General features: G+C 47.1%; 1 protein-coding gene across 3 annotated transcripts in view; it reads right to left on the reverse strand.

The window, feature by feature from the left end:
- Positions 1–343: 343 nt before the first annotated feature.
- plppr2a (phospholipid phosphatase related 2a) overlaps positions 344–16428 on the reverse strand; it is a 55916-nt gene continuing 39831 nt past the window's right edge. For 2 of the 3 annotated variants that reach the window (XM_069195856.1, XM_069195853.1), the window contains 5 exons: positions 13514–13634; positions 11239–11489; positions 9136–9312; positions 7898–8025; positions 344–6240 (listed from right to left, as the gene is read on the reverse strand). In XM_069195856.1, the coding sequence (XP_069051957.1) occupies positions 6135–6240; positions 7898–8025; positions 9136–9312; positions 11239–11489; positions 13514–13634 (783 nt within the window). In that variant the 3' untranslated portion in view covers positions 344–6134. Of the gene's footprint in view, positions 6241–7881; positions 8026–9135; positions 9313–11238; positions 11490–13513; positions 13635–16428 lie in introns of all 3 variants that reach the window. The other variant, XM_069195855.1, reaches the window with a different exon arrangement.

Below are 16428 nucleotides of genomic sequence, written 5' to 3' on the forward strand. Positions count from 1 at the left end.
GGTCATAATCCTCTGTCTGAACAGGTCAGGAGGGACGGACTGCAGGACCTAAAGGTAGCCAGTTGCATTCAGCGTTAACTGAGCTCACCTTCTGTTTATCCGGCGGCAATTTCCAAACCAATGAGAAGAGAGGATGTGTTTTGCACATCAAAATCGAAACGTTTTTTTTTTTTCCCCGGGAACGCAAGCCTCTTTTCAAACAAAAAGAATACTTGTTCTCGATCGCCCCTCCCAAAGAAAATTAGGATTCAGCACATACGGTGCATGCTGAACCCTAGTTTTGGGCGGTGCGGTGCGGTGCGGCTCTGTGGCTAAGGATCTGTGCCTGTGGCTGGAAGGTTGCCGGTTTGTATCCTGTGGCCGGCAGAGGAATCCTACTCTATTGGGCCCCTGAGCAAGGCCCTTAACCCCAGTTGTTCCAGGGGTGCTGTATAAATGGCCCTGTGCTCTGACCCCAAGCTTTTCTCCCTGGCTGTGTGTCTCGTGGAGAGCAAGTTGGGAAATGCGAAAAGACAAATTCCTAATGCAAGAAATTGCATATGGCCAATAAAGTGATCTGATCTTATCTTACAGAACGCCCTTCCAGGTGGGGTCGTATTTTGCCTCTTCAGGGACTGATTCTAGCAGCGTAAAGAGATGGAAAAGGCCACCGGGGAGCGATCTGGAGAAACAGCACCCGCTTGCCGTTCCCTGAGCCAGACTGCTCCAGATGGAGCAGGGTGGGTTTTGAATGGAGAGAGTAAACCATGTACTGCTTACAGCCTTACAGGTGGCCACAGGTGTGGAAGAGTCAGTGGGGAAACACAGCATTGGGACTCATTCCCAGCACAAAAGTCAGGTGCTTGGGACTGTGACGACCCTATCAAAGCCATTTAAAAGACAGGGAAAGGTGGCGAGGGTGCCAAAGACCTCAGACGCAAGGCAGGAGAAATTGTAAGAGAAATTTGCAATCGTAGAAATTGTAACGCTGTCAGAGCGTGTCCGATTTCCAGTCTTAACGTGGGAAAAGGGCTATAGGAAGTGACTGCACCGAAACGCTGACACGTCGGTTTGTCACACATCTGGAACAGCCAGGCTGAAAACACAACCACCCAGATGCGAATTTGGCACCTTTTAAACTTTGGAAATAAAAGAACAGTTCTGTGCACCGCCGATGTGAATCTAGCATATGCTGTCACTACAAAGGAAACATTTTTTTTTTTAATTCTACAGAACTGTACAGACTGGAATCTAGGACATGCATGTCAATGCCACAACATCACGCTGGAATCAGTTCCACCCACATTCTGGAAAGCCTAACAATGGCATGTTTGGTTTACAGTCTTCCCTTCTTCAATAGGCGACTACAGGCAATGTGCTCTCAACTGCTCGCCTTGTCAGTTGTTTAAACCTATTTACAAGCGATTTTCTGTTCAGCACAGACAAGTCCTATATGCAAAACTTTAAACAAAAAAGGGCAAAGTGAAATGTCCAGGCAATTTGGGGAAATGTACCCTTTAGAAAAGCAGGAGAAGAAGGATGGAGGAGTGCGAAAAAAGATCCAGAAAAATTACAGTTGTGAAGGCTACATACAGTAATTAAATTAAATACTTCACTTTGGAATAAATATATAAACAATATATAAAGTCCCCCCACTTACAGAAAACACAAATCCTCCTTGTAATTTAATGTGGTTCATTAACTCTTATCCCTCATTTTTTGCACATAATCGTTTTGTCCTTTATTACAGGCGTACCTGCAATTAGGTTTGGGAGAACTTAGAAAAGACTTAAAGTCACTTGATTTCCTTCCTGCTTTTCTCCCTCTAAGCAATAAAAAAAAACTTTATTTAAATTCAGCAGACTATTGCAGCAGGTGCCCATTTTTTCATTTTTCATTTTTCCAAGTCTGATCCCACCGCCGAGGATTTAACCAGGAACACACATCAGGGATCGACAGAATCCCGATCGGAAAACCTCAAATCTCCATGAAGCTATTGCGATACACTGTCAGATGCTACTGTGCAACCCTGACTTGGCAGACCAATACTAGGAACATTCTTCACATTACACTGATCATGTGAATATAAGCCAATCACAAATGCAATACTGTATGTGCTGAAGGCTCCAGTGTTCATCTGTGACGTGTTTAATGTCTCTGCAGTGTATATAAGTGCCTACCGTTATAGAAACAGATCACCTTGTATCTGAGACAATGTCATTCATTAATTCCTCAAGCAGAAGAAGTATTCATTTATACCACAATTGTCAGAACACGACCCCACTTATTTGTATTGTTCTAAGAATGCTCAACACTCATTCATCCCAGTAGCTGGGAGATAAAGGGTGTCTGAGCATGACAGCAACAGTGGCACAGTGGTTGGGATTGCTGACCTGCAGCACTGGGGCCCTGGGTTCGGTTCCAGACCTGGGGTGCTGTCTGTGTGGAGTCTGTATGTTCTCCCTGTGTTTGTGTGGGTTTCACCCACTGTCCAAATACATACTGGTAGTTTAATTGGTTTCTGGGAGAACTGGCCCTGGTGTGAGCATATCTTTGTATTTATGTCTGTGTGTGTCCTCCAATGGGCTGGCATCCTGTCCAGGCTATACCCTGTCTTGACCCCGCTGCTTGCTGGGATAGGCTCTGGCTCCCCAGCAACCCTGTACTGAATAAAGTGGTTAGGAAATGGAGGCATGGGTGGGTGAGAAAACTACAATTTACCTTTGTCGTCAGATTTTTTAAGGGTTACATTTGTGTGATTCGTGTTTTCCCCTTTCTAAAAGCTGAAATAAGCGCACTATTGCTTTTCTGTCCCCCTCCCACATGTTTGTGATATGCAGAGTCACAACAGATGTGTTTCAACATCTGGCCAGTGAAACGCTGCCTGCTCTCTATCTATTCATGCATTTTGTGGTTAAAATACAAAGGCAGATCTGGATTTCTTTTCTTTTAATTGACCTTTGCTTCACTCTTTCACTGTACTTTACCACAGCAGAGTACGAAAACAGTCTGATCCACCACAGCACACAGCATGCACAAAAAGTAGCATTGCAGTTTCCTTAGAAACATCTCGCGTATGAAAAATAAATAGGGTATTGTTGTAGTCTTGTGCAGTGTTGTGGTGCACAGTGAAAGCTTGGTGGAACTATGGGGAAGCAAGTTAAATCAGCTGACACTTGTTGCCATGGTAAAAGCTCCTTGGAGACTGTACTTCACCACAGTTAGCTATAGAACACAGGCTCCTCCCTCACGAAGCTCTGTCCCCCATGATCCACTGACCAACAGGAAGAATGCCCAAGTGCCACTGTGCTGAAGGACCAAGCACCAGATGCAGATGTTAAAGATGTGGTACGTCAGATTATTAATAATGGACTGACCGCAAACGAGTAGTATCTTTCCATTGTTCCATTGATACCTTCACCACTATGACTGACCAGATAAGACGGCTTGAGGAACTGAAACTGCAGTGTACGTCCCAACACATCAATTCATCCGAGTATCGACAGCCACTCCCTGGCTCGATTACAAAGCCAACCACAATAACAGCATTGTTAGCTGAATTTACAAGTACAAATACAGAGATACTGTAGCCTGTAGTTAAATTACAACTAGTAGAGTTATGTGAGGTGTTCAGTTAAATAAGTAATCCACAATATACTGATGTACACAGGTGTATCTGGGATTGAAACAAACATGGGAAAATATAGATAGGAAAGATAAGCTGAACTGAGCTACAGCCGATAACTTCCAAGTGCGAGAGGTATAATTACAGTGAGCCAAGACGGGCAAGGTTGAGCTGGAGCTCTGATTTAGGAACACTGGCACTGTCTGGGCTTCGCAGTGTCTGCTCTGGGGGAGCAGGAGTGCGGGGTTCTCCTTCTTCGAGGGCCAACGGGGGCCGGTCGCCCAACAAGATGCATGGCGTAGGGATAGGAAACGCTGGCTCGCACTGATGCTTGCAGAAGGACCGGCGAGGGCTCAGCCACTGCAGGTGGTAGGGAACGCTTTCCACTGCGTGTCAGCGAGGCCGAGAGGTGACAAGTGGGGATGGGCGACAAGTCCAGACGCTTCCGAAATGCTTGTGATACAGAACACACTGGAGATGGCTCGCAATGTAAGCTTGTGTGCGGCAGCATCGCGGTACGCCTTGTCTGTGTATGGTGCTCTAGGAGTTCCAAGCAGTCACGGGGGATGTGGTGGGTGGGAAGGAACAACACACACACCGGGCAAAATATTAGAACCAAGGTGATGGCCCTGTATGAGCAGCGAAGCACAATTGGAATGGGATGGGGGTCATGCACAGCCCAGATTTTGGAATACCTGCGGCCCAATCCCATCCCATTCCCAAATTCTAGCAGGGTCTTCCTCACCCGAGGCTGGGATGGGATAACAGCATGTGGGACTGAGCTGTACAATCTCACTTTTTCATAGGCTTCCCCATAAGACAGAGATCTGAGGATTGGTCTGGCCAGGGAAGGTTATGGACACAAGCCTTGCATTCCCCAGAGCCCAACATGCCCTGGCAATGGGAGATAATATTCAGAAGCCGTGTGGGACAGAGTCTCAGTCAAAATGGTCTGAAAATGGAAATAACTAAGTTAAGCAAGACCCAAGAGCGCCATACTTTGATGGTGCAAACCCAAATCATGGACACCTCTAAGTTTCGACACGATTTGCTTTGATTTTCATTCCAAGTGTAGTATTTTAGACTTCGGGGACCACTTGTAGGCTTGCCCATTGGCAGTGTCTCTGAAGGTAAACCCGCAACATGCCTTCAGCAAGGTGTCAGCATTTACAAAGTGCACAGGAGTGGTGTCTAAATTGGAAAATGTATGACAGATCAGTCTCTCTAGTTGCTCCTTAGGGCTGAAAAGTGGAATGCAGGTAACGGAAACGACCGATAGACAGATGCGATGGCAAAGCTCGATGGACAGCCCCGATGGGCCAGGCCAGAAGACCTGGGAAGCCCCTCTCTCTGGGGATAGAGGAAGAAAGGGGCACTCCCCAGGGTGAAATCCGGCATCAGATTCCAAGCAGAAATTTCTCATCAGAAGGAGCTGGAATGGAGTGAGCGATTACATTCTGTTCCCTGATTTGCGGGATCAGCTGAAGGACAGGCAATTGGGATGGTCACGTCAAGTTTCAAGAGCTTTCAGTGTGAATCTTAGAGGACTGATACTGAAGAGACAGGGGAAGAGGAGGCATGAATAATTGAGCAGGAATCTGCAGGATGCGAAAAAGTCAGTCATTGAAGAGCAGTGGGCACTAATCTGCCAGTAGTGAGCAGGCTTAGACTTTCCCCTGGCTTTGTGAAACAGCACTGACTGTGGTACTGGACTTCATTGCCTCTGGACCGTCCTGAAAATGGTTTGTGTTCAGCAGCTGGGGGAAGTGTTTTGCAGAAAGGAGAAAACCTAGGCTTGTAATCCAGAGCAGGGAGTGTGTGACAGTCTTTGCAGGGTGACCCCAGTCGTTTGAGTTTGTCATCACTCTTTATGTCAAGGAGAACAAGCCATCCTGGGCTCAGTTCGGGTCATCCTGGGTCAAAAAAGCAAGGTTGACGTGACATCTGGGATGAAAGACGGGAAGTAGCCATGCTCAGTGAGTCTTGGTCAGGAGGCAGGAACAAGTCTTGATGTTGCATCCCAGCAGGATTTTAGACCTTGGCAGTTGCAGGAGGGTGCGATTTTTAGACTGACATGTGTCGGAAGAGGAGGAACTTTCACTGACAGAGCGTCAAGTGTTCAGTGACGTTGAGGTTTTTTACAAGACTTGCACACAAAGAGCCACAGCGGGCTCAGAACTACGGCTGTCAAAGCCTGCAGGTGCCACACGAGCCTCGACTGGAGACCCAGCATTCAGAGTGCTTGACAGTGAGATAAAACAAACTGCTTTTGCATCACAGTTCCCACGCTGGACAGGTGAACTGGGTGCTTGGTTGGGGACACACGGCGAGTCTTTGTTGTTTCAGGTGCACAGCAGCCCCTTGAAGCTCATGGTTAGGCTGTGGTCTGTGTTTGCAGGACAGGGGCTCACCTTCAAGGGCAGGGGTGCAGGGGCACTGCAGGGCGTGGTCTAGACCTGCGTGGAGTAGGACCGGTACAGGGGCGGGCGGCCAGAGGGGTGGGCGGCGCAGCGGGGAAGGGTCGGGTGGTCTAGACTTCGCTGGAAATGGAGCGTGATGGGATGAGGACATCGGGCGTGGCGGGGAACAGGTATGGCTGATGGTCATGTGATCTCTGAGAATGGAGCTCGCTGAGTCTAAAGGAGAGAAACAAACAGAGAGAGAGGACGGAGCAACGTTAGTGATGCTTCTTGATTCTAACACAAAACACACTCTAATTTCCAGAGCCCCACCACATCAGCACAAGCAGCGAGACACAGAGATGAGATCCCTCTGAGCAGACAGAAGCACAGCAGTAGCTGCTAGCTGGGCCTTGTGCATCATACAGAACTGGGTACAGACTCAGGGACAGACCCAGACCTTTATTACAAGGCAACAGAAGTGCTGTGAGAAGAGGGGACAATTATCCTTCAGTTTCTGGGCACTTGTTTTAATATTGGACACTATGAGCACTCCAGCCTACAGCATCCTTGACAACCAGATGATGCGATTTTCAAGGAAGGCTGAGAGCTATTCTGCAGCCTTTACAGATGCAAGAATCCCATTTCTTCTTTTATGTGCCAATGATAAGGACTAATCCAAACCCTGCTCAGTCCCAGGAGCTTTTTCTGCACTCAAATGCATAAAATAGAACAATGGAATCCTGAATAAACACCCCCAGGAAAGACAATGGAGTTTCAAGGACAGAAAGCTGAGAAACACCGCATTAACACATACAGTACATGGGCTTGCTTGTCTATATAGTCTATGACAGTCTATGGACACAGATATTGTACAGAGAAAGATCACGTTAAGCCTGAAACAAAGAACCCAGGCTACACCAGCAGTAACACTAAAACATTTATTTCTCCAAACACACATTAGTGCCCTCCAGCTTTCAACAGCAGGGGGCTAAATGGATAAGTGATGGAGCTTTGTTCTAACATTCATGTTGGACCATGCAAGTCTGAATAAAAAAAAACAAATATTTTGGAATTCTAGTTATGTTATAATTTATGCCCAGCAATTTAGGGATTTCAACCAGGATTTCCACTCGATGTACAGTACCACTTCTCTGTGCCAGTCAATTGGGACCTGTGAGAGCACATCTGTGCCACACCTGTCTCACAAGAGCCATTTATCATTTAGCAATGCTGTGAGGACAGAAGAGCCAGTGCTGGTTGGACAAGCGCAGTGTGACTTGCTGTCATCAGAATTGGTGACACCTTGGCTGACTCAAGAGAATCCCAGTGAGATCTGGCTAATAACACAGACAAGGCTCCCAGTGCAGACGATGGATCTGCACTTTGAATGAGCTAGCTGAGCCCTCTGACAATTTGATCTGAGTGCCTGATTGAATGATCTGCAGCACCTCATTTGGTAACCTGTAAAGGCATTAGCTCAAAGTACAAGCTTTCTGGCCCAAGGGTTCAAGACGAAGAGTGACTCTGACAGGAGGGTGTGTCAGAGGAGCACATCTTCTTGTCCTCACTTGTTTTTTAAACAAATGGCCATTATGTATTTTTATAAAAATAAGTAAACAGCTGATCATCTTAGGTAACAGCGGGCTAACCAGAAACCCAGCCTGGTTGTGTCAGCTTAGCCCTGCTCTTGTGTGTCTGGGGCTTGTGCTGCTCGGGGCCAGTGGGGTCGAGAATCAGGTAGTGGGAGGAGGTGAGGGTTGGCTGAGAAGACAGCAGGCGTGCTGGGGGGGTGTGGGGGTTTCCGGGGAGAGGGGGACAGTAGGGAGGGGTGGGTAATTGTGAAGATCCCTGCCTCACTCCCCCACAGCCCCTTACCTGAGGGCCACTTAACTTTTCGAGTGGACTCTCCACGCAGGGCAGGGACATCATGGGCATGCCAACCACAGGCTCCTGGCGCGGCGGGCGGGGCGGGGGCATGCCCGGCCGGGTCTGCTGGAAGTTGTTGATCACACACGTCACCTGACCCCCCGGGGAGGCAAGAGGAAGGAGGTTAATCCAGTCAATTGATTAACTGCAGTGGCGCTTATCCGTCTTAACAGGCGATCACGAACAAGCACAACAAAGCCACGGCCCCCTGACACACAGCAGATAGCCCAATCTCATTCACACTCAATCTCCTGTTTATTTACATATTTTCAGGCAACAGCTTTAGATTAAAAGCATCACACATTCTTCTGAACAACTAAAATTCACCAGGGCCATTTTTTTAATTTGAAATCAGTGATAATATTTTATTCTCCACTCGATTTAGCATTGCCACATTAAGACTCAGCATTTGCGTAACGAGTCCTGCGCTTACTCGAGGAGGGCAGAGATGGGCACGTGCCTGTGGGAGCCCAGTGTACTGGGAGGGCGCTGTGTAACTATCTCCAACCTGGCTTGGTGGAGCTCTGAGTGGGGAGCACCAGTTCCAGGTGGCTAGTGGCGTGAAACAGGCCCAGACTAGCTACGTTGGACCACATGGCTCAACCTGTTTGAGCAAGCTCTGTGACAGCCTGAGCCACTCAAGAGCCTATTAACTCTGGCGACCTTGCAGTGTCTCAGCATTCACCCCAGTTTTCCAAGATTTTTATCGTGCACTTTTGAAGTGCCACAGTATCCTGCACTGTCAGTAATTCTGTACCATCTCATAAACCAATCCCAAACTTCTGTGATTTACCTTGATTTCTTTAGTGTTTACTACACTTCCTGCCGCTTTTACCTTGGTATATACCACGCTAAAGGTTTCTTATGGTGACTTCACTGACACATCCTCACACACGCACTTTCCCAACCCATGAACAGAGTGACTGTAAAATGCCAGAAGCACCTAGCCCTTGCGAGAAGCACTCTGCCAGAGTGTGACAGAAGTGTGAAGAATGAGGGAAATGTTTCCTGGGGTTGGGAAGAGCTTGTCAGAATTACAGCCGAGAAAGGGTCTGAAGTGAAGTAACAACGAGCAGTCTTTGGAAGTGGGTTTGCTACGCTGACTGGAAGAAGCGATTAGGGCTATAAAAACTAATTCTAAGAGGAGGGATGATCACACACTTCCCACCCATATTCCGTCCCCCACCACCACCCCAGGCCTACCAGGAATGCCGCGATGGCTCCCCCGGTGAGATACCCAGCCAGGACGTCTGACCAGTGGTTGCGGTACTCAGCCACCCGCACCACTCCCACCAGCACAGCCAGGGACAGCAGGGTCAGGCACACCGTGGGCTTCGCCAGCCGGGTGCCCTTGGCTGTGAACACCAGTGTCACGTACATCTGGAACGGCAGGGAGAGACAGATCAGGAAGCTCTCCCTGGTGTGCCTGGGGGGCTATAGCAGGCTCTCCGGTCAGCTGGTGTGGTTGTGGGGCATCCGTGTACATAAATCTGTAGTCCCTCTTGTATGGAGGAAGTGACAGCTTCTGCAGTGTCTATTTAATAGTTTTTATTCTTCCTACCCAGGTTTGGTCCTCAGCTTTTGCTGTTTCACTTTCCTGATCAGATCTTTAAATATATTGTTAAACGACTGGCCGATCCTGTTTGGCCCGAGGCCCTACAGTATGACAACAGTCTGTAAGAACAGACTTGAGCAGACTTATAAAGTAGCCTTTGTGGGGTCTCATCCGAGACTGTACCGTTCTACCTCCCTGGGCCTAGACTCTCTTCGTTCTCTTTTATAGCGAGAGAGATTAGCTCACTACAGGTGCCGCTGATCTCACTAACTGCTTCGGAAACTGAGAGTTTTCTTTGTTTCTGGAGGGTTTACGTGCTGAATGAGCTGAGCTCCGCTTCAGGTTCATCTGCTGCATCACAGGGACCCCCCTTTGCAAGGCAAAAGAAAGGCTGCAGGAGTCCCGTTGGCCCGACTTGCTTGTTTGGTAGCTAATTGACTACTGATCTGAGGCTGTAGCCCAGCTGTTTCTTAAAGTATGCCAGGGAATCGGATTCAACAACATGGCCAGACAGCTTGTATCCCACAACCCTTGGTGTTGTCAGGATAAAGTTTTCTTTCCATGGACTCAGCACTGAGATAGCACTAAGCAGATTTATCACAAAAGCACATGGCAGAGACATAAAGCAATTCAAAATCATATTTGTACACATTGGACAGACAGTATCTTCACTATATTCACTTCACTATATCTCTTAAACAAATCTAAATGGAGAAGCGACAAGACATTTTCCTTGTGAATTGTATTTCTGGGGTAGTAGATCTTTAAGTCTGCTCAATTGAGAGGTAAATTCCAGTATGCAGAGTACATTTCATTATAGAAAAAAAGAATAGATTTGTGATAGAGCCTACTGGTGTAAAGACACCTTTTAAATGCAGATCACTGGGTCCACCTAGTTCTTAAGTAGACAATTTCGACAGGAAGAACTCAACTTTGAAAGGTCTTAAAAGCACATGAAATATGTGGATGTCTCTCCAAACACGAAGCTCTTCAATCTTGACTGTCCAATGTTTATACACCCACATAACCAACTCAGAGATCTTTAAATGAGCCATTTTAAATTTAGTGTTCCTTGCAGACTTGGTTCTTTCATTCCATGCATCACAGATGCCTCATGTGAGAAATATCCTCAAAAAGCCCTGAAAAGAGCAGTCAGTCATATTAACAGGTTCTGATTCTGGATTCCCAGGCACTTTCAGTTCTGCTCAAAATGCACCAACTCAATTTTGTCTCAAATCCTGACCTCACCTCTCAGGCAGGCTCGAAGAGCCAAATAAATACAAAATAACTAACTAACACCACCAACATTCGGAGTAGCTATGTGGTCAATTCCTTTGCACTGCTGACTACAGGAAAACCAGATCACATACAGTGATTAAAAGCTAATTACAAGCTAATTACAAGGAAGAAAATATGAGAAGCAGTACAGCAGGCTGGCAGTGCGGAGGGGAGGCACTGTGGCTAAGGATCTGTGCCTGTGGCTGGAAGGTTGCCAGTTCAAATCCCCTAGCCAGCAGAGGAATCCTACTCCATTGCCCCCTGAGCAAGGCCCTTAACCCCAACTGCTCCAGGGGTGCTGTACAAATAGCTGACCCTGCGCTCTGACCCCAAGCTTCTCTCCCTGTCTGTGTGTCTCATGGAGAGCAAGCTGGGGTATGCGAAAAGACAAATTCCTAATGCAAGAAATTGTATATGGCCAATAAAGTGATCTGATCTGATCTCTTATCAGTGCAAGCGGGACAGACACCTACCACAGTGTAGACAGCCGAGTACACGCTCAGGGCAGCGTCCTTGGAGGGGAAGGATTTTCGGGCAGAGGCGATGACGAGGGGGTTACCGGTGCACGCCCGCCGCTCGGTGATGTACTGCAGGGCGGACTGGCACCCCAGGGCCGTGTAGTTGGGGCGGCAGGCAGACAGGAAGTGGGGCGTCTGGTTGCCCGTGACCACCTGCCCGGCGTTGGCAAAAATGGTAGTCGTGAAGAGGCCGAAAGAGTAAACCCCTGCCAGAAAAGAGAGGAGGGAGGAAGAAGGAAGAGTCGTGGAGAGGTTAGGATACATGATTTGGGTTGAACTCCATCAGGAAAGATCATGTAGACCCGCGCGGTATATTTGCTGTTTCTCCACTTGTACCACTTGCCTTGCCTGCCCAATTTGGATCATGCTCCGCTGCGTCTCTCTGAATGACCTCTGCTTTATCATTGTTTCACTGGACTTGACTGCAATTGACCTCTTATCACAGCGTACCGCAGTACACGTTTATAAAAATCATCCCAGCAGCTGTCAGGCAGCTGAATCCAGACTGGCGTGAGAAGAAAACAAGGCCCTTAGTGCAAGGGACAAGAGGGAGGAGAGAATACAACCCTGTGTAGCACCAGGCTCTGACGCCCACTGGAGGAAGGGCGAACCTGGAAACACACACTGTGCATTCAACTGGGGGCAAATAACGGTTGGATGAGAAGAAAAGGCCTTTAAAAGAGTCAACAAAACCAAACCAAACTTCACAGCATTCTGCTTTCTCATCAGAGCTGCCGTTCAAGCCAGTTCCTTCTGTTTTATAGAAGCAGATCCTACGAGAAAGGGCAGGCTTTGCGCGGCACATGTGCTATTTATGTGACAAATGTTCTGACACTTCTGTTCTCTGTGTTCTGGGAGCGCTGACACAGAAACCTTCCCCAGCTCCACTCCACTTGCTGACGCACAGAAGCAGAGTGAGAGAAGTTCTCAGCACATGTCAGGCCGCATTATGATCACCGGCTGCTAATCGGCAAGGAAGGGGCGTTTTTCTTTTTTCCGTTTCTTAAAGACGCCCTGAGATCAGTTGTCCCCACTGGAGCAGTGTGGCCAGATTCCTTCCTTCGATTCCCATTTCCCCTCCTGGGATGACCTTTAACCTTTCAACCTTTACCCTTGCAGGTTAAAAGTCCCTCAAGTTTCCTCCAATCCCAAACCAATTTACAACTCCCATCCCTAAAAAAAACAACAACCTGACAGCACTGTAGTGTTCCAGTTCCAGGGTTCGAGACCTCAGCCGTTAATGAACACCAGACAGATCCTGAATCAGAAAGACTCTATTTTCTCGGCATTGGGTTTTCATTCCAGGGGTTCCGATATGCACGAACAAAGAACCGAGTGTTCTGGAAAGCTGTCGTCATTTCCCACTTTTGAGCCAATGTTACAGTGTTCCCTCCTAACATCTTCTGTGTGTGTGACGAAACCTCTCCCTGTCAGTCTGGCTTAGGTGAGGGCTGAGGTGGCTCTCCAGGATGCTGAGGTCAGCCTTGCAGTCAGTCCTCATGCATTGTTTGGGCGATGCACCGGAGTGCTCAGTGGCAGGAGAATTCACAGGCACAACTTTTTAGTTCAGACTCTTCCTATGGGTAACCAAGGACCTAAGCTAAAAGAGGCAGATTTTTCAGATCAGAACATAAGATCGGTTTCAAGAAGGGCAATCGACACATCTGGCCCATTTGGTAGTTCATAGTTAACTGATCAGAGGATAGAGGATCTCATCGAGCTGTTTCTTGAAGGAAGCCACAGTACAGGCTTCAGCTGCGTGGCTAGGTACATCCCTTGAGTTGTCAAAGATGAACTTTTCTTTCAGCGAAATGAGCACTTAAATAGCAGAGTCATCACATGTGGAAATGGAAAAGTCATGCAGTGATTCAACATTCTTCAGACAGGATTCATTTTGTTTTACACAATGGGCAAATGAAGTAAAGTAGTAAAGAAGAGCCCCCTGTTCTCAATCACTGCCCAGAAGAACTGGAACAGGAGGCTCTTCCTGGAGGAACTGGACATCCCTGTTGCCTTTAGTATTAAACACTTATGTTTTTTCAAGTAGCAAAGGTAACATCTGCTCTGTGCAATGCCCTCAAACTCAATAAATGCTGAAACTTTAGGGAGTTTTCAGGCAGGCCGTCACAGGATTGGAGACTATAGGTGAGCAGTACGGGAAACCGTCAGGCTCCCGGCAAGCTGACGGCCTGTTGTTGCGCCCTGGCTGTGAGAAAACTGTCCAGCATACCAAGAAAGCGCACGATTCTGCGCAGAAGGGGGTTGAAGTAGCAGCAGTCTCCCGTCACAATGGTCTTCTCTCGAGCACTCTCCGACTTCATGAAGAACAAAGACAGCTCTCCTGCCAAAATCTGAAAGGAAAGAATGCGCAGACATGAGACTCACTCCTGGAAATTTCGCCCTGTCATTACCCTGTGGAGCCTGGATTACAAGGACGTCAGCCCGAACCATCCTTGCAGGTTAACTGCCTTATGATCTGCCTGTGGTGGGGGGTCTGGGTCGCTTAAAGACCTGAAGAGCTATTCACCTGGGAGAAGTGTTCCATTAAGCTACAGTAATTAAGGTTTAACATAACATCACATTATTAGTCCTATACAATTTCTTGTATTAGGAATTTGTCTTTTCACATACCCCAGCTTGCTCAGATAAAGAGAGAAGCTTAGGGTCAGAGTGCAGGGCCAGCCATTGTACTGTGCCCCCGGAGCAGTTAGGGTTAAGGGCCTTGCTCAGGGGCCCAACATAGTAGGATTCCTCTGCCTCTGCAGGATTCGAACTGGCAACCTTCCAGCCACAGGCACAGGTCCTTAGCCACAGAGCCACCTCGCCGCCCTTAACTGCATCAGTTTATCCCTTTTCCATGCTGCAGACAATTTGAAGAGAAAGAAAACCAGCTGGATGGCAGTGCCCAAGGAGCAGAGCTGGCAACCCCAGCTCTAGTGCTCAGCCGAATTATTTTATTTGGATTCCTGGACCCCGGCCATACTGGCACTCTGAACACTCCTGAGGTGTTGGCCAAAACACTGAAGTGTAACATCATCTCCAGGTGAAGTGAAAAAAAATCTATTTTGCGCTTTGTGATTATTATTCAGATGAAATACTGACCGACCCAAGAAAACTTGAAATGCCCCTGGGATGTAGTGAGAGGTGGCGCTGAGAGAAAAGCAATTATTCATGAGAAAAAACCCTCGATAATGAATCACACTTGGCCTGACTGAGTAATTAGCACTCAGAGGGAAAGGAGCAGTCTGGAGAGGCTCTGCGTGGAGTTAGCCACTCCTCTGGGCTCATTAAGAGGCTTGCAATTACAGCCAGGAAGACACGGGTTTCAGGCTGAGAAAGGAGAGACCAAAAGAATTTCTATTAGAAAAAGGTGTGCTATGTTTTCCTTTCTTAAAATATCTAGAAAGATATGATTCCACCATTTATAAAAGAAAACCTTGATGTAGCTCCCGAGAGTGACGATGTGATTGAGAAAAGTACGTTGCAGGTACATATGGAGGAGTACTCCCAAGAGCAGCAGGATAGTGGCTCTCAGGGACCAGAGCAGCCCTGCTATAGCCTTTGACACAGTATTTGTCAATACCTCCCACTGGTCTGTCAGAACAGGCTAAGTAAAAGGATCTGTCCTAAATGAAAATGGGTACATGTGCAAAAACAAAGGAAAATGAGCTATTCTCCACTCTACCTCTGCTGTAAATATGTGTATGCATCATGTTAGCACCTATATACAGTCATACTTCACATGGTCTTTCTCCGGCGAAGTCTGCGTGCCTGTGTGTAAACATTCAGAGAACAGCTTGGATGACCGCAACCATCTACATCAGGAGAAAGGGAATGAAGTGCAATACGTGTTCATGAAATATACATTCAGAGTTTGCAAGCCTTAATGGAAGTGCAGTTGAGCAACAGAACACGACTGCTTTTAAGAGCCCTAAATGCGTTTTAAGAGCACCTAAAGGCTTGCACAGCAGCTGGAGATGCACAATAGCCTTGAAGACCGTTAGTAATTAAATGCAAAGATTAGAGAATCCAGGGCAGCTGTTTAAAAGCTAAACACTAAAGGCTGTAAACACAGGCACTGCAGCAGTAACAGAATGACATCAGTACAGAAAAAACAGCATTTATGTGACTGATAAGATGTCCATGCCATTAAAAAACCTCTATACAGCAGTAGTTCTGAGTGCTTTCTTTTGATATACTGCAATCGCGCTGAGTATCGAGGACTCTTGGTCTTTGTATATCTGAAAAATCATGTCAATATTTTCTCTTGGGGTTATTAATAATCCTCCCAATCCTGTCTTACAGCCATCCCCTGACACAAAGCTTTAATGCTTTGGACATATGTAAAGATATCAAGCCAGGTGTGCTTGCAAGAGCAACATGGTAAGAATGGGAACACAAGTTATGTAAAAATAATAAGACAGAATGGAAAGGAGGGTTAACAGATGCTTTAATTCACAGCTGATTGTAAGCTATTGATCCGGCTCACTTCAAGCAGATCCATGCTCCTGGTTCCCAGGACGAGCGCACGGCAGTAGCAGTCAAAACAGAAACAACCGGCTCCGTCCTGGAAGCCAGCACACGCCGAGTGTCATCCACCACTTCCGAAAGCAAATCCATGCGGGAAAAGGCACTCCCGAATCCCGAGAAAAAGAACAACAGCAAAAATCCACGAGCCACCTATTGTACCCAAACACAACAGACAATACGTGGTCACATTTCAACACAGGTCTCCCATCTTATCTCTGGGTGCAGCACTGGGGAAAGAGTGAACCCAGGAACACGCACTGGATGAAGGCAGACTTACTAATAAGTGACTTGAACCTTTGTGCCTTTGAGAGCATTAGGTTTAAAAGAGGAGCTCAGTATATACTCCTAAGCCATTTTACAGTATATAATTACACTATAAACTGTGACTGTACCTGTTTTTCTTTTTTTCCTTAGTTTCATTTTTCATTTATTTTTCTTATGTTCATTGTAATTCTCTTAGAAAGTGTAAAAAATAATGTCTCTGCTGTGACTACTCTGTAATAATCTGTATCGGAGCCATCACCATAGCTAGCAGCTGTGTGCCAAGAAGCAATTCAGTGAACCCTTCCCCCCAAATCAGGGATCAGAATAAGAGCTATTCCATTGATTTCCAAG

Source organism: Lepisosteus oculatus, chromosome 11 (assembly GCF_040954835.1).
Source record: "Lepisosteus oculatus isolate fLepOcu1 chromosome 11, fLepOcu1.hap2, whole genome shotgun sequence".
Classification (NCBI taxonomy): domain Eukaryota; kingdom Metazoa; phylum Chordata; class Actinopteri; order Semionotiformes; family Lepisosteidae; genus Lepisosteus; species Lepisosteus oculatus.